General features: G+C 33.3%; 3 protein-coding genes across 3 annotated transcripts; 2 read left to right on the top strand and 1 right to left on the bottom strand.

Moving 5' to 3' along the window:
• Positions 1–745: 745 nt before the first annotated feature.
• On the bottom strand, positions 746–4,038 carry LOC124633930. Its single transcript, XM_047169309.1, has 5 exons — positions 3,036–4,038; positions 2,564–2,792; positions 2,033–2,184; positions 1,411–1,572; positions 746–1,061 (listed from the first exon to the last, which is right to left on the bottom strand). Exons 1-5 carry the CDS (start codon positions 3,100–3,102, stop codon positions 886–888), a joined length of 786 nt encoding a protein of 261 aa, XP_047025265.1. The 5' UTR covers positions 3,103–4,038; the 3' UTR covers positions 746–885.
• Positions 4,039–9,029: 4,991 nt separating this feature from the next.
• On the top strand, positions 9,030–11,617 carry LOC124634084. The gene is made up of 5 exons (XM_047169499.1): positions 9,030–9,191; positions 9,469–9,694; positions 10,069–10,220; positions 10,563–10,721; positions 11,250–11,617. Exons 1-5 carry the CDS (start codon positions 9,128–9,130, stop codon positions 11,423–11,425), a joined length of 777 nt encoding a protein of 258 aa, XP_047025455.1. The 5' UTR covers positions 9,030–9,127; the 3' UTR covers positions 11,426–11,617.
• A 6,487-nt stretch (positions 11,618–18,104) lies between these two features.
• LOC124633924 (circadian clock-controlled protein daywake-like) lies at positions 18,105–24,087 on the top strand. The gene is made up of 5 exons (XM_047169300.1): positions 18,105–18,263; positions 19,119–19,356; positions 21,834–21,964; positions 22,186–22,335; positions 23,878–24,087. Exons 1-5 carry the CDS (start codon positions 18,206–18,208, stop codon positions 24,027–24,029), a joined length of 729 nt encoding a protein of 242 aa, XP_047025256.1. The 5' UTR covers positions 18,105–18,205; the 3' UTR covers positions 24,030–24,087.
• The last annotated feature ends 956 nt before the right edge of the window (positions 24,088–25,043 follow it).

The raw sequence follows: 25,043 nt of genomic DNA, 5'->3' as shown, positions 1-25,043 counted from the left end.
CCGCTTTTTGAAAGAAAACCACTTTAAACAATCATGTTTTGATGCTTGAAAGGGAAATAAAGTGCGTTAAAGATTCCACATGGATGCCATTTTTCTTGAGTGTCCCACTGATCGAGATGGTTCTTTTTATGGATTTGTGGAACCTTAAAAATATATATATTTGTTTCAGTCAGTGGGTTCAGTAGTGGGAAGTACTAAACAAAATATTATTCGCCTGTATTGAGCTTCAACAAGATTTAATTAGCGTTTATGATAATAAAGTTTTTGTTGAGCGCATATGAATTTTTTATCATTTTAATTAAATATTATCTTATTATACTGAAAAAGAGTTGTATATAAGCCTAGTCAAATTAGCTACCCGGATATAAGCTCATTTAAGACTTGTGTTTGAATGTTTAGGACTTTAGGAAGAAAACCTGTGATGAGGATTAATTTACTTCTATTTATTACAGAAAGTATGTTCTCTAGTCAAAACTTACGGATTAATATTCAATAGAATACTGAATATTCAATAACCAAATATTAATAATTCTGTAATGTATTAATGTCCATTATTGCCTATTTTTCACTTCTGTAGGCCTAAATTTTTTACACAAAACTAAAATATGTATACTAGCTTCTGTCGAAGAAGTTACCTGGTTTGCATACACTTATATAATTAATACCAAAATACTTTTGAATACATACCAGCAGGTATACTAATTTTTATTAGTAGGTAAACTATTTAATTCGGGAAATAAGAGACTTTATTAAAATTTTCAAATAATTTATTTTGTTTTTATTTTTTTTTTCGATAGGTAATTTTACTACGTTTTACATTACTTAATATTAGGACGGATAACAATTTAATACCGTTTGGATTCAGCATTGAGTCTTCAATCTATCTTAGATCTTAGCGTATGATGATAAATCGTCAGTGATCAAGTCTTTAATAGGAACTTTGCTTAAAAACTTATTACAGTTCACATAGAAAACTTCCAGAGCCTTATCTAGGACAGGTTTTCCAAAGGACTTGGCGAGAAATTCCCAGTTTTCGTTGCCGATGTTTACTGCGACGGTACCTGTAATAAATACAATGAATTAATAAACTTTTCTTTTTTGTTGTTAATCTGAGGAACAAAATGAACATAAAAGTTAAAAAGACGTTTAAGACAATTGTAGTAACTGCCCCGGGGGTCAATCGATCATAAGGTTAAGCAACTTTTGGCACGCTGGCGATCTCAATGAAGGATGAATGAAAGCGATAGCCAGAAGATGTACAGACAAGTGTTACATCACGTAGCTCTTTTTTCTAAATAACTTGATATCATGTACCGAACTCTAGTCTACGAAGTCCGCTATCTATGTAGTTTAATAATCAACGAAAAAAACTTCTTTTTACAATCTAAAGTTTTTATAAAGTATACTCACTAATATCTTGTTTCCCAATAAATAAACTGTCACCAGAGAAGGTAATTTTGTCCAGTACTTCAAATGTGTACACAGAATCTTCAGGATCTACTTGGAAATGGAGCTCACCATCGTCAAGTTTCTTCACTTCGAATGCAAAATCTAGATTCAGTTTTACTTTCCCTGCAATTAAACAAAAACAAATCAGCCTGTAAAGATTCTTTATTGCAAACGTTAAGGGTAGGAATGAAAGTCTGCCTCAGGAACGCTGTCACAACTCACCGATCCTCTCGAAATACATATAGAGAGTTGCTACCTAATTGCTTCCAGCTACCATTAGTTGCTACTAATTGCTACCCTCGTGATTTTGAAGATATTCAGCATCTAAAGGTGACAGCCATTCTGATATCAGGATGACTGTCACTTTTCCCAGTATGAAAAAACGGCGCAAAAGTATTGAGTTTTTTTTTTCACCCAGAGTTGCTACCTAATTGCTACCCTCCAGAATAAATTGTTCATCCTATCCTCCTGATCCTATGATCCTGACGCAGACAAATGAAATGTACATAGCTTAAATTGTAATAGTGAAAGTATTTTTTCCAGGTCAAGTTTGTTATAATAAAAAGATATTTCTTTTACTTACCAATAACAAGTCCACCTTTTCCTTGACCATGGATATTGATACCGCCAATGAGTGCCAAGAGTGTAGGAGTTGATTCAATCTTGTAGCTTCCTTCGACAGCAAAGGGTTCACATACCAATTCTACGTAAGTACGCTGTGTTTGAATGTTGTTGCTGAAAAAAATACCAAAATTATTGTCATTGAATGGATGATTGATACACCCGTGTAGCGGAGAGCATATTAATGTCGGTCCTGCGCCTGATCTCTCTCCGGTCGTGAAATACCATCCCATCGACACTATGAATAGTGAGTGAATATGTGTCTTCGCAAATGCTTGTACACTATAATATGTCCTACGAAGCTAGCTGATTTTCTTATATAAGAACAGCCGCCGTGGCCGATATCGGGGCAGAAAAATCTAGTTCAATTTTATAGCCCAGTTTCTTTTCGCTACAAATACCCAGTGTTTAAATAAAATTCTTATCAAATATGAAGTGCCTAAAAATTATTTTCAGAAAGGAGGATATTTTCAATGTGTCGATTAACTCTTACCTGAAACTAGTTGTTTTACAGTTCTTGTAACCTTTTGCATAGCCTTCAATCATTGTCGCTTTAATCATTCCGAGTACTTCAACTTCTTTATTCTTTAAAGCGTAGGGATCTAATTTAGGAATATCCATTTCTGGAACCCCATTATCCGCTATGTCGTCTAAAATTACTGTATATAGATCTTGCAGACAAGCGTTGTCATTTATACTACACTTTTTATTTACTTTGTCAACTGTAAAAAAGTGGGAAATAAAATATACAGTTTAATAGAAAATAAATACTTTACGAAAGGTCGATTTTTAAATCATCAGTGAACTTCTATTGGATTCTAATTATTAATAATTTTATTCTATTAAAAAAATCTATACAGACGCTTGCAAAACATCAAAATATTCTTCAAAAAAAGTTAAGAATCTAACCGATGAATTATTTTAAAGTTACACGTAATATACGTTTATCGTAACACTAGGCTTACTTATGGCCGCAGACTCGCAAATCGCGAAAATGGCACTGGTCAACAATAACACTTTGAAATTCCACATTTTAATTTACTTCTGTTTACTTTGTGTGGCACTAAACAAGTGTTTATTTACGGGGACTTACTCAATTTATATACTTTGGCAAAAAGATGAAGTCAATGAATTTTTAATTTAATAATTAGAGGTTATGCAGGAAAAAATACCGGTTGAAACAGAGTTGGCCTCATCATACCGTGAGTTCTGTATCTCCATTTTTGTAGACGAGTAATGATTTGAATCATATCCTTCCCACGCGACCCTCCAAAACCTGTATTCTTTTCGTAGTCATGTATCAGTATAACAGTAACTTTGAACTGTGTACTCTGTATACTTGAAATAATTAAATAGGTAAAAAATTAGAAGCAAAAAAGTGTGTCATATTATTTCTGAAGGTACTCCAACTGCCGTCATGTAACTTGTTTCTTTTGAAACAAGATGAAATTTATTTTATTTTAATATTTTATTGATCTAAAATAAAATATCAATGATGGATTTTCCTTCAGTGTTATGGAACCATAAAAATTGTTATTAGTTTCAGACAGTGAGTTCGGTAATGGGAAGTACTAAACAAAATATTATTCACCTATATTTTGCTTCAACAATTGTGAAGATTTAATTAGCGTTTATGATAATAAAATTTTTGTTGAGCGCATTATTATGAATTCTTTATCATTTTAATTAGATATGTTTTTTATTACACTGGAAAACAGGTGTGTAGTTGTATATAAGCCTGATTAAATTAGCGACCTGGGCATAATCTGCCCTAGACTTGTTAGGCAATATTTAGGACTATGGGAAAAGTAGACCTGTTGCAGATTTGTATATTTTCCCGGTGCCTGTTCTATATACTAAGAAAACATTTTTTTCACACGCCTTCATCTACAACATCACATCCAATTATTGTACAACTCCAGCTGTATCCGGTTATATTTGAACCCCACCTCAACATAGTTGGCAAAAGGCAAACAGATGATAATTCAAATACTACTACTTACTGTAAACAACATGCCTGTTCCATGTACGACTAATGATAGCTACTTTCAATACTTTTTTATATGGGAAATCAGCACATGAAGGGGAGAAGGGACGCTACCCCACATTAACATCTTTTCTGTTTTTCATATTCATATTCATTTATTTGCATTCGATAATGTGTGTTATAGGTGGTAAACAAGGCTTAAAGCTACAGTACAATAATTATGGACCCTGTTGGGGCACAGCAACATAGTTTAAAATAACAATAACATAGTGCAGTAATGAAAAGAAATACACTTGAAGAATTTAATGAATTTTACAATAAAAGATACATTTAGGAGGATTTATATAGGAGACATTTAGAACAAAATTACATACAATAATTACATTTTTATAAAACGTTATCTTAAAATTTGCTTAATTAATTGTTATTGTGTAATGAGATCATTTTAAAATCATTAAATTAATTTATTTTATCTATACAATTATTCATTATATTTTTACTGTGACGATTTTAATTAACTGCATTATTTTAATTAATTGTAACGATTTTTCGTTTTCGACGAAATCCTTACAAATACCAGCAATCGTTATAGAAGTTAAGCGCCTGAATTTTTAGAGCAGGCAGTCGTTTGAGTGAAGCATGCCGTTTGTATTCTTAAAGTTAAAATAGAATGGTTGTTGCAATAGGTATTGTCTACCACATTATATTCGCCCGTACAGTGAGACGTATTCATTGGGCAATCTAAACAAAAACATATTTTTTTAAACACCTGCAAAAACCAAGTTTACAAACGTGGTTAGGTGTCCAAATACCTATTTAATGTATTTATTACGCTTATTATATATATTTCAAAGTTGAAGGAAAAGCTCGAATAAAATACCAAAGTGCATTAGTCTTTTGCTGACATAACTTTGAGAGACACCAAAAAAGCCTTTAAATGTTATTCAATGTTATTAGGACCAAGTGACACGAATAGAATTAAACCAAAATAAATGAACAGGCTAAATGACACCATTAACTATTGGCCTATTCAGGTATATCCTCTAATAGCCGACCTAGGACAAACGTTTGACCTTACCAAAATGAGTCGATCAGTGCATTGACCTACATTTACAAAAGAAACAAAAATACTGTGTGTCAATAATTTGCATGCATTCGATTATTTATATCGATTTTTTATTAGAAACCGCTCGCGACCTCGCCTTTTTTATGAGAACCGATGGCGCTGCCCGTGTTGCAACAATACAAGGGTGTACTTTTTGTAGTATCCAATTTTTTTTATTCAGGGTAAGTTAATTGAGTTTTTAGTGTATCGTCGGATGGGACTAGCCATTCCAGAGGTTGCAAATAAAATAATAAAAAAAAAACATGAAAATGTGTTTTTGAGGTAGTGCCCTAAGCATTGATGTAGGTACTTTTCATAAAAGGTTTTTATTTTGACATTATCTAATAACCCTTTTTTATTAATATTTAAAAAATATAAAAAATGAGGACTCCAGATATATTTGTAATTAATGGATCGTGTGATTTAAATAACTGACTAATATGATTAGGTATGTCCATATAATAAAATGATGTCCTCCTAGCCAATTATCGGCTATGGCGGCTGTTCTCATATAAGAAGATATCAGCCAACTGTGCAGGACATATTATGGTACACAAGCATTTACGAAGACACGGGTGCACTTACTATTCCTTCACTCTCATAGCTCGATGGGACGGCACTCCGACACGACCGGAGAGAGATCAGGCGCAGGGCCGATATTTACGTGCTCTCCGATGCACGTGTGTATCAATCACCAACTTCCAGGCTCCGGCCTGCTTTGTGAAAGTCTTCTAAAACCCACAAAGAGATTTCGGCCCGACTCAGGAATCGGACCCGAGACCTCGTGCTCAACAGCCGCACTTGCGACAGCTAGACCAACGAGGCAGTTAAGTATAATAAATAGATACGTATGATAAAGAGGTAAAGTTATTTTTTTTTTAAGGTTTTAATGTTTGGCTCTACTGAACCAATTTAAAAACATTTTATATGTAAATTCGTACCTATATTTTTTTTTAATGGTCCCAAGTTGTTTTATTCAATTTTATGTTAAAAGTGCACTATTATTAAGGCTATAAATCGTTGAAGTCTTAATAGATAAAGTTTTTGTTTTTGACTTTAGGCAATGCTTAAAACACTATAAACAAACTTTGTGAATTTTTATCCATTTCTGCTCATCCTTTTTTGAGGAAAAATGCTAATAAGGTAAAATAAATCTATGCTACCGATTCCCAAAAACAGCGTATAAGGTAAAATAAATATATTCCTAGTATATACCTAATATACTATAGGAATATATTCCTACCCAGGAACTAACTTTGGTAAAATTCAAATTATTAATAAACTTAGTTCCCCGCGGTTTTCCCGCATCTCGAGGAAACTATCCTTACAAAGATAATTTTAGCTTTATTTTGTTTATCTATACTAATATTTAAAGAGAAGGATTTGAGTTTTTGTTTGTATGTTAGACGCGAATAGGCTCCGGAACTACTGAACCTTAATAATGATAATGATTCTTTTACTGTTAGGCTACACTCTCTGCGCTGATGTTTGATCTATGTTTTATTCGAGTACATGCAGAAGTTTCCCCAAGATGGGGGTGATTAGTCAAAAATCGTCTTACAGAATGCAGCCGAACCACGGAGGACAAAATAACTAGAGCCGAACCAAAGAAGTAAAGTCTTCTTAGATGTCGAGTATTTCAATCTCCTGGTGTAAATTCTCATCAAGTACCAGGACAGCAAAATTACATGAGCATATATATACCAATACTCAAGTGTTGACGTTATTGCTTACCATGTACCAGGACAGCATAAAATACATGTACCTACGAAGTAGGTAAATCCCTCGGGGTGCAGGTGAAAACGCGTGGAACAGCTAGTTTATTTATATAATTATCCTATATAGGGTATTTCTAACTAGAAAATACTGAACGCTGTTTTGAATTATTATTATTATGTATGTCTCTGCCAAGCACACGGGAATATAGAGTCCCGGACTTTTTTAACTTGGGGAACCGAAGCCAACACGCTGAAGCCTTTTTGAGACAACTTTAATGTTAGTAATGTTGACACAAAAGCACATTAACTTGTGACTAAGTAACAACAGCATGGGTCGATTGGCTATAAAGTTAAGCAATGCTTGGCGTGGTTGGCCCGTGGACAGATGGCTATATCATGATGAGTATCTCCCTGTTTCAGAAGGCACGTTAAATTTCTAACATCTTTGCCAGTCGTTACGGGTAGTCAGAAGCCAGACAGGCTGACAACCAGTCTTAACAATCGGTACCGGATTCAGATAGGCAGTCACTCCATGTTAAACTCTGGTACCTAATCAGTTGCCACCAATTAGACTGACAACCAAATCCAACATGATGCAGTTGGAAAAAGGATAGGCAGATGATGATTACTGCATAAAGTTAATGTTTAATAGATTTTTAAGTAAGACATCGCAAGCATAACTGACGGAAATGTGAAAACCTGGATTTTATTTTCAGGTGAAGCTACGTCTTTGACTAATTTTATCTGAGGGCACGGCAGTGCCCCAGCCAAGACTCGAGCAAAGCGGGCACGGCCGTACCATCTTTTCTCGAAGCGTTTCGCGGCTATTTCAGCCCCCTGTATCTTCCATGTGAACAAAGCTAGGAGTTTAGGTTTTCGATGACCAAGAGTAAGTATTAGAACAAGCTCAGTCTCAAGATTACAAGACATTTGAATAAATAGTTTACGAGTTATGAGCGATCAAAGTTACACCATTTTGTCACTGACTCACTGACCGATCATCAAAAGTCTAAGGTACTTCTAGCAAACTTAGAACCTTCAAATTTGGCACCAAGATAGGTTATTAGCTACATATAAAGGGAAAATTATAAAAACCTTAAAACTTAATAAAAAAATAGGAAACAAGTTTATATTTGTGGTTTTTCAAGAACATTGTGTATGAATTTTGACTGCATTGATAACTTTGTTATTTATTTTTGAATGAAAAACATTAAATGTAAAAAAAAGCCAATCCTCTACGCAATTCCTCCACCGTAAAAAGTTTTGAGATCGCATAGAAGCCAAGTCCTGTTCTACTTTATTTGTAATAATAAATCAATATTTTGTGACTATATCAATAGTTTTGTTCACATTACAATAATACTGTCTTGGCCATGAGCACAAGTTAAAAGTCGCTCCTTGTAAGAATGTATAAATACCATTGAATTGATAAATTCTATATGGACATGATTTTACGATTGGACTGATTATGGACTTGTTGGAATTTGAGATCACCATGCACTAAACATGCGCCATAGTACATGTGCAGTTCATTGATGTTGGATGATACTGACTGTCGGTAATTTAGTAACAATTGAATAAACTAAAAGTATTTAATTCTGTGATATTAAACTTCATGTTTGACTTTCACCTCTCCAAGATATGCTGTATTATATTTGTAGTTTATTGTGCTCATGGCCAAGTCAATATTATTGTAAAGTGAACGAAACTATTGATATAGTCACAAAATATTGATTTATTATTACAAATAAAGTAGAACAGGACTTGGCTTCTATGCGATCTCAAAACTTTTTACGGTGGAGGAATTGCGTAGAGGATTGGCTTTTTTTTACATTTAATGTTTTTGGTGGGATATTTATTTGCCCGCTCTTCTTTATTTTCATTTCAAACGTGATTTTCAGTTGTTTTCAGGGAACCCTATTGGTGATACATTTGAATTAACACAATACATTGTAGATGTCCATTAAAATAAGTAACCATAATGATGAGAACGTAATAAAAATAAAATTACATAATACATACGTTCTGACTTTGTATATATTATTTTTTCCTCAAGACTATTCTTAAAATCACTCAATTAAGGCTATTAATACCTGGTATTAAGATCTATAGTAAAGGTTGATCTTGCTGTAGGTTTTTTATATATTTTTTCCCAATGATACGTGTTGGCGTTTATTTTGTGAACGACATATATAATAACCAAGTCGAGTCTAAGCATTATTCGTGTCAATCCTTTGACAAGTAAAGATGTTCTTCAAAAATTCCCTTTTCTTGTTGTGCACAGTTTTTGTGTTTTGTGAATCGAGTTTCGGTAAGTTAGCTGTATATTTCAGATTTTATACATTTTTTTTTTATTTTCATCGTTGAAGTAAAAAATATTAAGACTTTTTGATTAACATCAAGCATTTGTTTTTAAAAATGAAATATTTTTTCCTGAAGTAATATCGGACAAGGTTTTTTTATAATATATTTTTTATGAAATATTATTTTTAAACAAATTTTTAAATATTTATTCTATGAGGCATTGGCGCCGTTTTGCGCTTTGTCAGCCTCCTTTAATTTACCTAATTATGGAACATTTTTTACAGTGGACAATTTGGGAAAATGTAAAATCAATGATGGAGAATGTGAAAAGGACTTAATCCAATCGGTGATTCGGGATATTGCCAAGACTGGTGTTCCAGAGCTGGGCATCCCAACAATTGACCCCATTGCTATCAATAACATTTCTTTGGCCATTCTAAATGTCATTGATATCACAATGATTGAGGGAACCGCAAAGGGAGTCAAAGATTGCATCGTTAATAAGTTTGTGTAAGTACATTTTACACTAGTCCAAAATATAACCGTAAAACCATGTTTTAATTCATCTACTTTGGGATATTATGGATAGTTCAATGTTACAAGTGTTTTCATGAGGGCTCATCTTTTGGAAAATTTGCATTTTTATTTTGACCACATATTGGTAACAGTCTTGCTTAAAGGATTTACAAAGTTTAGGGTAAATGGAGTTAAAATAAATTATTTGGTTACTTATCTTAGCAAGGCTTTTCAGGACAAAAATGTGTCTATAAACTAGCTTCGCCTCAGAAATTCGTATATATTGGCTATTCTTCAATCGGTATTTCTTCACAATAAATCCTTTCTTATTCCATTTTCAATTACTGTGAAAATATTTTCCTTTTCAGTACTAAAATTGAAGAGGGCCGTGCATTTATGGAGCTGACATGCGATATATCAATTAAGGGGCACTACAAAGTGTTCTCCAACAGTCCTCTCGTCAAAACATTGGCTGGTGGTGATACAGTCACTGGTGATGGAAATGGAAAAGTCAAAATTGGTAACAAATGTTTTTCTTTTGTTAATAAGTAGTTTATGCTAGCTGTTTCACCGCTTATCCGGATCAAAAGTAGCCTATTGCGTCCCTCAATGAAGGAGCTACCTAACACTGGTACAATTTTCTTTTTTCTCCATGGAATTTTCAAATCGGATCCGTAATTCATGAGCTTAGGGCGATTTTTTGGCTATTTCTTTAATATAATCCAGTCAATAGGGATGCGATTCCAGATTTAAATATTCCCGTAAAATAATGAAAAATTTACAAAATAGTGACTGTAGGTAAATTATTATTATCTACTGCTATATTTAGCTAGAAGTGACTTACCACTGTCTTTTGTTTCAGATAAACTCTATCTTAAAATCGATTTCGATTTCGACGTCCACAAGAAAAATGGTGATCTCTACATTAGGTGCAAAAATGACAAACTGAAATACACTTATGAAATCAAAGGAAAAATGACTTTCTTCGCTGACAGCTTGTATATAGGAAAGCAAGAAGCAAGTAAGTACTTTTCAAATGTATAACTGTTTTACTTGCATACAATAACACTTTGTAATGTCGATATTATATTTATGAAGAAATATTTTTATCCTTCTATTAGACCCTACAAAACCTTTATTATATTCTTGTAATCGTGCTATTTTTATTCTGCAAACCCAGAGTATCAATTTAGAAAAACTATGAAAACAGTAGCAGGTCTAATGGATGTCAAAGATCAGAGATTAAAAGTCCAGTTTTAATAACATAAATCTTCGAAGAGTGGCATTTAATTAGTGTTTGTCTGCATACCTACAATGTGTACTAATTGTAGTTTTTATGGGTCTAATCATAACTTGTTGTATGACTTTGTAAACTATGAGGCTGACCAAGTATTCTATGCAACCACATGCTATAGTCAATTCAAGATTGTTTCAAAGGTAAAGATAAGGATAAAAGATAAATACCATGCACGGATTGCCATGTCCAAGGTAAATAATTTTTCACCCTTTAGTAACTTATTTAATTTTTTTTTTAAATTCATTTTTACAGGTAAACTCGTGACGGGAGTTTTGAATGAAAACTGGCAGATGTTATTCGCATCATTCGGCACACCTTTCATGGACAAAGCTATGGACATTTTGTATTCCTTCTTACACAAATTCTTTGATACAGTACCTGCCAAACATTATATCCTCGATGATTTATCCGCGTACGCGCATGAATAAAATTGAATTTTGTACTTTAAAATATATTCCACTTCAATAAAATTGAAGTTTAATTTGGATCTTCTGAAGATTGTGTTTTTATAAACTTTGTTTTACTCTTTGTTCATTTTTACCTTTGTTTTTGTATAAGTAGAACAATGTTATATGTACTATCGAGATTATTTTTGTGACAATAAAAGTTGGTATTGTTAAGTTGGCCTATTTTATTAATTACTAGCCGTTTTCCCGCGGTTTTACCCGCGTCCCGTGGTAACTACTGCCCGTACCGGGACAAAATATAGCCTATGCTACTCGTGGCTAACGTAGCTTTCGAGTGGTGGAAGAATTAAAAAAAAACGGTCCTGTAGCTTTTGAGCCTATTCATTACAACCAAACAAACAAACAAACAAAGTTTTCCTCTTTATAATATTGGTATAGATGGGGATTCTAAGACAAGAATACTTCTTATAACTTGGGGAAAAAATATGTGACTTGTTATAAAGCTAAAATTGAAATTGTGCCTCTATTACTTTACGAAATACCAAGTTGTCATTACTAAGAGTTTAGTAGGATTTGTGAAAAAGAACAAAGACAGATTTGCCATTGTTTTCATCATTTATTTTTGCTCTAATAAATAAACATAAATATTTCAAAGAATAGATGATGATGAAATATTATTAGATAACAATATACTTGTTTCTACGTACGGTGACGACTTAGGTACAACGTTATCCTCGCAGCTCAAAATAAAAACAAAAATGAGAACTAGAAAACAAAAACAAAACAAAATCTCTAAAACAAACAAGAATGACGAATAAACCAGTCCACCGTGCTGTCATATCTGCTCATGACATTTGTGGCTTAAAGCCGGTTCGAGCTGGATAAAAACTTTGTTACGTCGTATATCACGTATGCATGTATCACCAATGCAAAAATTATTGACTTGCACCTTTATAAACTTAATACCAGAATGATTTACTGCATTTTTAAGGGAATAATGCCCGTTTTTACCAAGAATCTCTTAACGTTTCCCTAACTAAGTAACACTTAGAATAAGGGCTCCCCCAATAATAAAGGTTATAAGGGACACTTTTACTTTGGTGAAAATGGTGTTAAGTATTAAGGGGCAGGGGTTATCAAAACTTAGTGTTTGTTGAATAGAGTTACGTCTTATTCAACCTCACCACTTTATATTGAATAAAAATCTAAATTTATGACAGTTGAATCAGGTTGGAATGGAGCCTACTATTACTTAAACATTTGATTGGCTGCGAGTCTAATAAAAATATACCTAACGCCTCTGGGCAGTCGGGTAAAAACCATCGGGTTGAACCCATTTAGGATCCAATTTTAAATACGGTCCGTAGAAGCTAAAAATAGTCTTAGTAAAATAGATATAACAATAAATGAATATTATATAATACAACTAAAATAATAAAAAAGATTTCTTTTAAAAAATTCAAACCTTATATTTTACGAATTATATCAAGATTTGCAAAAGATATAAAAATCATGAAGCATGACAAGCGTTTTTGCATACTTACCTAAAACAAGTTATTATTTTAACTAGGAAGCGTTTTATTAAGTGTATTATTATCATGAAACATAGTAGGCATAATTACACGACTTAGTTTAAAATGTGCAAAATTGTTGATTGCTACCATCTATCAATCTTTTACAGCCACTACCAATATTTTATTCTCCACATTAGCTAATAAAATAAAGGCGTTTTGTGTATACTGTACTGATTTTATTGTGTAGTTGACAGCTGTTAATTTTCAAGGGAAAATACCGTTGTTTGTACTGACAGACAGCAACACTGTCAACTGCATCAAAATAGGTCCGACTATATTTTCGTTATTTATGTCAATGAAACTTGACAGGAGAGAACATAGCATATGCATGAGTTCGCTCAGGTAGCGGGTGAAACCGCTGGCGGAAACTAGTGGTACATAATTTTGGGTGCGAATAACTGAAAATTCCAAAACCACAATGTATCCGATCATTTGAATTATAAAGGAATATTAATTATGTAAGCAAAGTTAACAAGACCTCATGAAAAAAGCCTTCATATAATTTCATTATCATTGAATACTATGATTATTATGGATAATAACTTCTACTTAATTATTTTCAGTTCTGTACAAATTACATGGAATTCATTCATGCAAGTAAGTCAATGTCACAATTCAATTATAAGTGGATAGGTAAGTAATTTGCTTAATAATAATCAAATTATGTGATCAGTGATCTTGAAAACAAGGATACTATATACAAATTATTATATTTACATATGAAGTGCCTTAAAAAATATATTATACGCAATATGTATCTACTATGTATATCATCTGCATAGCCTTTTCCCAACTATCTTGGGGTCGGCTTCCACTCTAACCGGATCCAGCTGGGTACCAGTGTTTTATAAGTAGCGACTGCCTATCTGATCTACTCATTCCATTTAGCCGGGGGGCAACTAAACACCCTGAGGTATGACAGGTTGTCAGACTTATCTGACTTATCTAATGATTTACCTTACCACCTCAAAAATATCTGCGATGTTGTATTATTTGCAGATGACACATCTCTTATCTTCAAAGTTGACAGAAATAGAGAGCAATTTGACGACGTAAACAGTGCACTCTCAACAGTTACGCACTGGTTTACAACAAACAATTTAGTACTAAATGCTAAAAAAACAAAATGCATTAAGTTCACTTTGCCTAATGTAAAAAACCTAGGTCCTAATGTTATCCTAAACAACGAGGTTCTTCAAACCGTTGCATCTACCGTGTTTTTGGGTATAACAGTTGATACAAAACTTCAGTGGGGTTCACATATTTCTAGCCTCGCGGGAAGGCTTAGTTCTGCTGCCTATGCCGTCAGAAAAGTTAGACAGTTCACTGACGTCGACACTGCGCGATTAGTGTATTTCAGCTATTTTCACTGCGTCATGTCCTACGGTATTTTGTTGTGGGGCAAAGCCGCTGATATAGAGAATATATTTATTATACAAAAACGTGCTATTCGTGCTATATACAAATTAGGTACCAGAACTTCCCTCAGAGAGTTGTTTAAAGAAATTGGTATTCTCACTGTAGCATCACAGTTCATCTTTGCCAACATTATGTATATTAGACAGAACCTACATTTATATACCAAAAAAAGTGAAGTCCATAGCATTAATACTAGAAATAAGCATAAACTGTGTGTACCCTATCACCGGCTTCATAAAGTGCATGACACATTTCTGGGTTTAGGTATTCGTTTTTATAATAAGCTTCCTTTGACCTTACAAGAACTGCCGTTTAATAAATTCAAAGAACAAATTAAGGCTGTTCTTATAAAAAAGGCATATTACACCATCAATGATTATTTGAATGATAAAAATAGTTGGTCGCCATGATGAACGCAAGACAGCTATATTAGCTATATTATTTAGATAATTTAAATTTCTCCCATTCAATCTCTTGACTCAATGACATTTATTTTATTTTGATTTATTATTTAATTATTATTTTTTAATGTTTTTACATTATTGACAAGATACATTCTTTGTATTAATTTTCTGTTTTGGATTTTAGTAAATAATACTACTTAGCGGGAACTGATAATTTAATCTTGATATTGAGTTGTGTAGCAGTGAGTACGTCATGCTCCCTTAGACGGCACTGCTTGCGGTAGCGTCGGCGGTCGGGTTGCCTCCCTCCCTCAAAAATGTGCGAGGGGGGCGATGGCTGATCCTCGCGTTATGCTCGTGAACGGGTGCTGCTTGTGGTGCCAGGTCGTCTTACTGACTATCTATTAGTTTTTTTGTTTTTATTTGTAAACTCTTTTTATTTTACATATGTTCTGGCTGAGCGGTCTAATTTACTAGTTTACAAAAGAATAGCACATGTAGGTGGGCACTCCCTGATATTCTATTAAGTGTAAATATTTGGAGGCTATAATTTTCTGTTCATCAAACATATTCAATGCTTGAGTTAGTTAAGGTATGTAGGGTGAGTGCTAGCTAGCATGTGGTGTATACATTATTTTTACTGTATTGTCCTCTTTTGTAATATACAAATTAAATTGTATACAAATGTACATATCAAACAATGTTTAAGGTTCTTCTAACCGAACAGACAGACATGTGTTGCTGGGGAGTTTGTTGCGCCACTTCTTCTTCCCAGCAAAAACACATAGGAAGTGGTGAAGGGTGGGCGTTTTGGGGGCTGTCTTTTGTAAATTTTTTTTTTTTGACGTTCGAAAAGTGCTGTTTTGCAGCCAAGTTTGAATAAATGACTTTTGATTTTGATTTTGATTTTATCGACTACCCGTACGACTGTCAAAGATGTTCAAATGACAGGCGGGACCTACAATTTATCTACCTACCTTTTTAAATAACCAACCAGGAACTTTCTTTTAGCAAAGTAAAACACCATTCACGCAGTACAAATGTTCTGTAAGCTCAAGTGACGTGCTTCCTGTCACTTCCAACCTAAACTATTTTGTTAACGTTTAACTGGAAAAAAATACGCTGTCACATAATTATCAATTCAAAATCAATCTTATTTTCTAGAACATAGAGTCGTTTTTCTCTTGTCAAAATTAACAAACATGTTGATAGTGCAAATTGAATTTTACGTAAGCAGAGAATAAGGTCGATTTTTACACGAAACTGAAATCATGTGTCAAAGATGCATCTTCTTATGTTTATGTATGTATGTAATTTTATTTACATTTCCCGCGGTGATATATTTTCGCGTACATTTTTCATTTGCGACGCTTTTCATGTATGTCCTTGTCAAGTGGACACTTTAGCATTTAGCGTGTTTTTTTTTAACATTGTATTATTGTTAAACATGGTCCTTCGTAATGAAATATGAGGTAGGAGATTCGTGAATAGAGCTTTTTCAGACACCCAACACATTGGTAGGTATATTGCAGTAGGTATTTTTATTGTTTTACCTGTATTCGGTTTATTGTTTTACCTGGCAGCAATACAATTTTACATAACTAATGTTTTTTTTTTCGTTAAAAAAAGGGAACTATATTTTTTGTCACCAAAATTTATATTTGTCATCAAGTTGTATCACCTAATAAATAGATCTATCGCCACGAAATATTTTCGTTCTCAGATAAACAAAGAGTGTTCCCAGGTATGAATTACCAAATTATTGTAAATATAATGTGTAAAATATGAGATGGATTACCAATAAAATTGTAGTGCCTTACATGAATATAAACTTCGTTCTTATAATAATAGTTTTATTACTTAAATAATAGCTTGGTGCTCAAAATGGTAGATCTGTCACCAAATAAATCGATTAATCGATCCCTGACTGCGACTCCTTTTTATTTGTTATTTTGTCACCAATACAGTAGTTACATTTTATTTCGTTCAGTTATTAAAATAATGTATTCGTTACCAATTTAATACATCAGTTTATAATTTTAATGAAAATATGTTCAAAGGGAAGAGGAAGGGAAGGGAGACAAATTGGTGCGCTTTCGGGCCTCAACGAATGGGTTGTAGGTTGTAGCCCTTCAAAATCCAAACCAGCGCTGATTATTTAGTGACTGTTATTTTTAACAATAAATATTTATTATTTTGACTTTAATTAAGTGTTTTATTTACTATTCAGCTAGATATTTAATTTAAATATATTTATACTACCTGTGGAAATTAAGACCCTTGGGAGAGGCACATGGCCAGTTAAGTAGTAGACTCTTTTGGTTGAAAGGATGATGACGACCACCCTACATTTTTAGACCTTCATGAAATTTTATAGTGATATAATATATGATTTATTGGTGATCTCTTTTAATTAGTTTGCTTAAATACTATTAGGACAAACCTATTATAATACATACAAAACCATTTATTTGGTACTTGACCCCATATCTCCATGATTTTCGGTAATTTATTGTGGAATTGATTTTATATTGTTTGGTGATACATTTTGGTGACAAATCTACTATTTTGAGGGCAAACCCTATTATTTAAGAAACACAAAATGAATTAAATTGGTGACAGCTTAAATCATACCCTTAAAAAAATATACATTTTATTTTAAGATAGTTGAGGTATGAGTTATATTTTGTCATGCGTACAATGTACATTTCATATTGCTATATCGTCAGTAACAAATACTTGCAAAATAAACACATACTTGTAAGTCCAGTTTATAAAGCGTAGCTTTTCATAGATAATATTCTTACAACAAAACATTTATAATTTAGACATTATTGCTTGTTGTTGACAAACTCACGTAAACAATAACAAAGCTAAACAGTCGCAACTGACGTATTTGCACGCAAAGTATAATTTACTAGAACGCATATCTTGTTATTAAATTATCTAAAAAAGTTATTTACGTCACTCTCCATAATGCAAAACGGTTGCATCATCGAATGCCACTGAAATTTCAACCCTTTGCTTAGTAAATATAGAGTCTATTTTTATATGAAATTGGATAAACAATAGTGCTTGGAAGATACTGTGTAGAAATAGCAATGTGCTGCAAAGTATGACATTCATTGCGTTTTTAAACGTGTATACGACTTTGCAGCCAGTACTAAGGCAGGCATGGAAATAAAATAGAACAAAGAAATCTATGGAGTCGAGTTAAAATAGTACGGTTTCCCGAGAGGAAACCTTCACTATGTTGACTGAAAATTAAGGGTTACCGTGTTTAACTTACATAATGAAGAGGCTCTAACATGTAATCTGTTCATTATTAGTCTATAAAGCGTTGGTCGAACAAACTTGGAGCTGATTATCTAGTTTTCTCTAGCGTTATACAAGTGGTTCACAAAATGTTGCAAATTATATTGTTAGTTCAGTTATTTGGCTGTGTTTTCTCTATGGGATTGCGTAAGTTTTAATTAGTTTTATTTAGTTGAATAAAAATTAAGTGCCAAAAAGTTGTGGATCGCTACTGTGGCTGTAATAGTTCATAGACCAAAAAAAGTTTGAAAGATTTAGGTGTCTGTTATTGTGACGGGTTTGGAAGAACTGTAGCGATAATTTTGGTAGTAATAAACAGATCCATTATACACTACATACTTAACCCTTCTTTGCATGATACTTTACTTGTGGCTATAATAATAATGTATGTATCTATGCTGAAATAACTCTGTATTTGACTATGGATTATTTTAAATTTTGAACAAACTAAAAGTGTACGTTCAAAAGCTTTAAAATTGGTTTGCACTTAAAAATTCATTTGTTTTATTACCATTAATAGCTAAGTATATTTTTCATGTATGTCGGTACGTGATACTGAGAAGTTCGTTTGTTTGCTCAATTCTGGGAATCTCTAAAACCGCAAATAAGGTGACCCCTTAGGGTCAGAGCCTGCTAGGGTTGCGGGGTTGTTCGAAAGAGTTACCACGCCTCTGGTACAAGAAGGGCTTCAGAAAGAATATGGTGGATTTTAGTCAGTAAGACTCTGATATCTACCTTACGCTCCACCCATAGAGGGATCACTTGATGATTTCTCAACAAAAAAGGTGGAATTAACATTTGTTAACCCTGATTAGGTACTAGGGACAAACACTCCTTTGTATAAAAAGGATTAGGCTGAAAAAATGCTTGATGCAAGGTATATATAGGATGAGATGGTCGCCAAAGCATCAATGATAAATAATTCTTAATAATTTCTAGCCCATTTCAACCACTATACAGGAGCTAAAAGGCCTCTTTGAAAACACTGTTCTTAATTTCCAGCGTCATACATAACATCATGTTCAAGGAACGATCCGAAACTAAATGAATGTGCATTGAAGTCAGCCAGGGATTCCATTCATCAATTCTCGTTAGGAGACCCGGATAGAGGCCTTCATCCATTAGATCCTTTGTACGTCGCTGAAATGACAGTGTACATACCGAATAAACAAGGATTCAGAGTGATATTCAAGGACAACTATTTTACAGGACTTTCGAAAATGCATATGGAGAATCTTAAGTAAGCAACATTTTATTTTTTAGTACTATTATTATAAAACTGAAGAATTTGTTAGATTGTTTGATCGAGCCTATGTCGGTGGTAAATAACTATTGTTCTAAATTGTAAAAATCGTTGAGAGAAGTCGTCATTTTGAATTCACGAGGGGTTTATTATTTATTATTATTGCCAGGGAATGTAGGTGAAACCACCTGCGAAAGGTAGTGACTCCATAAGATTTTGCGTCGGTGATACTAATGGGTTCTACTTATCCATGGTTTAAACTCACGTTCTAAAGAAGTTTTATCAGCATGTGAATATGAAAAAAATACTACTCTTTTACTTGTTTTACATCACTTTTCATAGTTTTTCGCGTAATGTTTAACTACGTAAGATTTAATAGTTAGAAAATTATAGAGGAGACGTAATTATACATTACTGGTGCAAACATTGTTTGCCGTTGTTTACTCTGTTGAACTAATGACTGAGCATTTCTTAAACTAGTGATTATCCAGTTATGAATACTTATGCAAATACCTGGAACTCATTAACTTACTATGAAATGCAGTTTTAAAGTGCAGAATTCCAGATTCCAGGCATATTATTTTAAGTTTTGTCATGGCTCCATTTTTAATCAAGCCTATAAAAGCAAAAAATATATATCATATTTTTCAGTTTTGGATGGGTTGCAAGAAAAAACTGTTTTATTCTGATAATAGCATGCCTTGCCTGTAGGATAATTTGACAAACCTCTTCAAAGATTTTTACGAGCGCTATTTATTCTATCATCAATCATGAAATGTTTCATTTTTCTCACAGGCATCACATTGCTATGGGTAATTGACTGAAAAAGTATTTATATAAAATAGTTCGAGATGCTCCCAAGAGTGAGGAAGTAAAATATTCCATATGTCATACATTAGCTATTTAAATGACAATAGTTATATCAGATATTTGGTTCCATTAGGACTTTGCCGTCGGAACGAAGATATGGTCTTCATTACCTAGTAGTGGGGCTTGCAAAAACGTTCATACACAAATATCACTTTGAGGATCTATAATATGAGAAGTATTATACAAAATGAGAAGTATTATACGCTCTCAAGATATTATCTATAATATAAAAATGAATCGCAAAATGTGTTGGTAAGCGCATAACTCGGGAAAAACTGAACCGATTTCGCTAATTCTTTTTTTGTTGTGTTTGTTATTGTCTGGAGAAGGTTCTTATGAAAAAATAATAGGGTAAAGTAGAGAAGTCAGTTGACGGGAGCGAAGCCGCGGGCAAAAGCTGGTACACTATAAAAAAAATTACGAACTCCAAAATCTAATTATAAAGTAAGATAGCAGAATATGGCATAGATAATTACTGCGAGCATTTTCAAGAACAAAGTCGACAGAATTAACAAATTACATTAAGTCAGCTTAATTTTTTAAACGTTAATTGTATTAAGTACCTTGCTGCTGTCGCGGTAAATAATTAAAAATCTTTTGGAGAGACATTATTTCTTTAGTCTTTCACACCTAAAATAGTTATAAGACCCTTGTCACTTACTAAAATAGTTGCTTCTGATCGAGAAATTGTATTATAAATAAGATATGGAATCACATTAATATGTTTGAAAGTATGAAGGGACGAGTCATAAGTCCTATAAAAAATGTTTTACAAAATGTTTTTTTTGTAACCTAAGGGACCGCATAGCGATGCTATAACGTTCTTAGCAGAAAAATACACCTATGCTCTTACTCCTAAAAAAAGTCAATCAGATGTTAGCCTTGGGTTAAGGAAATTCCTCCATACAAAAATTTTGAAAACACATGACGAATGTCTGTTTAACTTTTTGTTTTAAAACCTCAAATGTTTGTTCTGCTGTCTATATAATGTAGGCACATAAATCTATAATGAACTATGTGCGGCTAACGACGACGTCATGACTCACGGACAATTAGCTTTCGGCCTTTTAATTACGAATAATATTATGAAGGCGTCGTAACTTAAAGGGTCCGTTTAAATAATTAGGCTCAGACGATGATTCATTGGGAACAAAAGGCGTAATGGTGTGAAAAACCAAGCTATGATCTTGCAGAATTTCATTCAAATTAGCCGACCGTCGTTAAATGAATGCAAATATATTTTTGCATATTCATTATTTTCGAGTTTTATTTATAAGTTTTCTTATTTAAAGTTGAAAACTTTACGGGTTTCTTTGTAGTTTACCATTTCAATTTCTAAAAAGTACTCGGTTTAATTATACTCGTAATAAAATAAAATATTAATTGTATTAGTTAGGTAGGTACTGTGATAATAAGTAGATACTTAATCTGGTCATAAAACGTGTTAAATGCATTTTATTTACATTATAAACCATGATTTATCTGTAGATTAAAATACAAAAAAAAAAAAAAAAAATAAGTAATATTTTATCTCACTGTGTTTTGTTTTATCATTTTGTCAGATATAAGCATATTTAAGATTCTCTATCTTTTTTTGCTTCTAGGTTTGATTTAGAAAATAAAATGATAATAGCAGATGCTATGGTCACTTTGAATGTGAAGAACACCTACGATTTGAGCGGCCGATTACTTGTCATACCAGTTAAGTCAAACGGAGATTCTTACATACACCTAAGTAAGTTGTGTAATATTTTTTAATATGATAAATAAAGGCGTATTAAAAAAAGGCTTCAGGTGATTTATCGCAAAAAAAATAAATAAAATAAGTTGCTATTTAAAAAATATTGATAAATTAAGTAACATAAAATAATTATGAAAATAAATAAAAACAATAATTTATTAGTGCCTGTTATTGTTGTGAGTGGGAAGATTTTATTTTTAAATTTTGTTTTTCAGAAAATACTCTATTACACATTCGTTATTGGTATGAGCACGTAGAAGGACCCGATGGTAAAGTTTATTGGAAAATATACAAACACGACATCAAGTACGAAGTGGAAAAAGCTAGTTTTAGACTGGATAACCTCTTGAATGACAAAAATATTGGTAAGTATATAAATTGCATAGGTTCTTGTGAGATAAGTAAAAACATTTCGTATAAGTATATGAAGCAAGCTCAAACATGAAACCCCATAAATAAATTTAATTATACACGAGTGCCACCAACGGTTAAACAAGGTAGGCAGTTTAAATAACATAACCATTCAATGGATAAAAGGACACAGTGGCTCCCGAGGCAACGATGCAGCGGATGAGCTGGCGAGAAGGGGATCAGACCAAACAGCAGTAGGACCAGAACCCATACTGCCACTCCCCTTCGGCCACCTACGAACACTGGTAAGACAGCGTACTAGGCACAAACACAACCACCTCTGGACTAACCACAGCGCGTGCAGGCAGGCGAAGATGGCCCTCCCGACCATCAACGATCGCCTCACTAAACAGCTGATGGGCCTATCAAAGCAGAATTTACGTAAGTTTACGGCAGTTCTAACTGGACACGGCTCCTTCAATAAACACCTCTATGTTATAGGAGTTACAGACAGTCCCTTATGCAGAGCCTGCATGGGGGAAGAAGAAACAGCGGCACACGTGCTACTAGACTGCCCTGAAACCGCCATATACAGGGCTAAGTACTTCGGTAACCCAGGTACTATCCAAGAGATAGTCAGCAGAATTAAACCTCTGCTGGCTTTTCTCGAGGAGTTGGGGTGGATCGAGTGAATAAACACCCATTATCACCCTCACACGCAAAATACGCGCTTTGTCGTGGAGTTGCGGAAACCAGCCCGAGTAATCTAATCTAATCTAAATAAATTTAAATGGAAATAAATACTGTTTAAAAACACAGTGAAATATTTATTCAAATAGCTTCTAAGCAGTAAAGCACACTATATTGAAACGTAAAATACTAAACGATTTACATCGTTTGTGGTCCAATTAAAAATGTGTCCGAAAACACGGAACATTTAGTTCAATCCGGCGAGATAAAATAACATTTAATAAATTCATCGGTTTATTTATTCCCAATAGAATAACAGAATAGGATATAAAAAATGATGGAGCTTTGCTAGGGAACCTGAGCGTTACACAAATAAAAACTGGTACAATTTTATGATTGATCGTTTTAGAAGTATTTTGCGAACAGATATATAACACTGAAAACAACAATTGACGATAAAAAAGTTCTACAAATGGTTGAACGAATCACATGTTTTGATGTCTGCGAATTGAGATGATTGGCAATACTTCAAATAAATGTGTAGGGTGAAAGGGATAAACATGATATATCAAATGTTGTTTTCGGAAGGTCAGTTTTGGCTGTGAATGTAGAATTTTTTTTTCGTACCTAATGATGCATTGTGATTTATGCTTCTCTAGACCACAATGATTGACCACAAGATTCATGGCATATTCGACATCCATTTACGCACAAAATGTTGGACTATTAAGATTGCTTTGAACTCATTATTTATAGACAAAGAATTACCCAATGTGCATGAAGCATATGTATAAAATAACGTTAACTTATTGACATATTATTGACATAATATATATAGGTTATATACGCTGGTGTTACTTTTCCAGGCGATCAGATCAACAAACTTCTAAATGAAATGTGGCGTGAAATAGTAGCTGACGTCGGCCCATCCATCTGTCAGTCTCTGGGTGCAGCTGTCGCCGAGAATCTGTCAGTATTGCTGTCACAAGTACCTTATGATGAACTCCTACCAGAGTAGTAAATAGTGTTCGAAGTTTGAAAGTCTTGTTTGTTAATAAATGTTTATAATGAGCGAATGTCTTTTGTTTTATTTTTTTTGTGTGTAGAATTGTAGATGCCATTTTGTTTATAGATTTGATTTTGTTTTGTTTGGCTGTTAAGGTACGGAGCTGTGTTTCTGGTAGGTACTATTAAAGTATGAGGATACTGAGTTAACATCATTATAATATACGGACAAGAGAAACTTATATTTTCACTAAACTTCTAAATTCTATCCGTATGCTACTAAATAGCCCACCAAGGAGATAGAGCAATGTCTCAAAAATCCTGTTTCACATTAATTTATCGTTTTCCCCGGTGTGCTCTTAATTAAAGCCCTGCGGACCAGAAATTAAATGCCCAGAGAACCTCAGTTTATTCACTAATTGCTGACTTGATAAATATCGGGTTACCTATTACAGGTCCCTACGTTTTCGTCTATTATTTGATAGTTTTTCGGCTACCCGAACAAAAGTAGAAACGATAGCATTGAACTAGTCTTAAGTTACACTTTATAATTAAGGTTTTAATGAGTTTCTTTTGAAAAGTATAATAGAATTGGTTTTAAATTACTCTTTATACTTTTTTAAAGATTTTTAGTCATTGTCATCTAATTTGATAATTATTCAAATGTAACTAAGATTCCGTAACGTTCTTTGTTTGCAGTATATACAAACAACGGAGAATAATTTTAAAATAACCACGGCAAACAAACCAGTTTCAACCGCCATGACAGAGTGACAAAACAAAATCAACAATACTCATTTCTCAGCTACCGTCCTTTAGCAAATTGTCTGTTGTCTCAAACCTCGTATATTTGCTCAGAACATAGACATCATCACCCGTTGGTGGACGTACTAGGAAACGTCTCGTGATTTAATTAAATTTTAAGTTCATCCACAGAGAAACCGCAGCACGCCATCTTTGAATTATTATTGGATGCCGACGGAATGTAGGGTTAAAATGTTTCGGCATACAAAGTCTTGAATATGTG

This window comes from Helicoverpa zea, chromosome 10, assembly GCF_022581195.2.
Source record: "Helicoverpa zea isolate HzStark_Cry1AcR chromosome 10, ilHelZeax1.1, whole genome shotgun sequence".
In the NCBI taxonomy this organism is placed as follows: Eukaryota; Metazoa; Arthropoda; class Insecta; order Lepidoptera; family Noctuidae; genus Helicoverpa; species Helicoverpa zea.
This window is presented reverse-complemented; position numbering and strand designations above follow the sequence as displayed.

Coding starts and splice junctions, on each gene's coding strand:
- LOC124633930 (XM_047169309.1), bottom strand. CDS start 3,102: ATGTGGAATTTCAAAGTGTTATTGTTGACCAGTGCCATTTTCGCGATT. Junction 2,793..3,035: donor TTGCGAGTCTGCGGCCATAA/GTAAGCCTAGTG, acceptor ACTTTTTTACAG/TTGACAAAGTAAATAAAAAG. Junction 1,062..1,410: donor TATTGGGAAACAAGATATTA/GTGAGTATACTT, acceptor TATTTATTACAG/GTACCGTCGCAGTAAACATC.
- LOC124634084 (XM_047169499.1), top strand. CDS start 9,128: ATGTTCTTCAAAAATTCCCTTTTCTTGTTGTGCACAGTTTTTGTGTTT. Junction 9,695..10,068: donor TGCATCGTTAATAAGTTTGT/GTAAGTACATTT, acceptor TTTCCTTTTCAG/TACTAAAATTGAAGAGGGCC. Junction 10,221..10,562: donor AAATGGAAAAGTCAAAATTG/GTAACAAATGTT, acceptor CTTTTGTTTCAG/ATAAACTCTATCTTAAAATC.
- LOC124633924 (XM_047169300.1), top strand. CDS start 18,206: ATGTTGCAAATTATATTGTTAGTTCAGTTATTTGGCTGTGTTTTCTCT. Junction 19,357..21,833: donor ATGCATATGGAGAATCTTAA/GTAAGCAACATT, acceptor TTTTGCTTCTAG/GTTTGATTTAGAAAATAAAA. Junction 22,336..23,877: donor CTTGAATGACAAAAATATTG/GTAAGTATATAA, acceptor TTACTTTTCCAG/GCGATCAGATCAACAAACTT.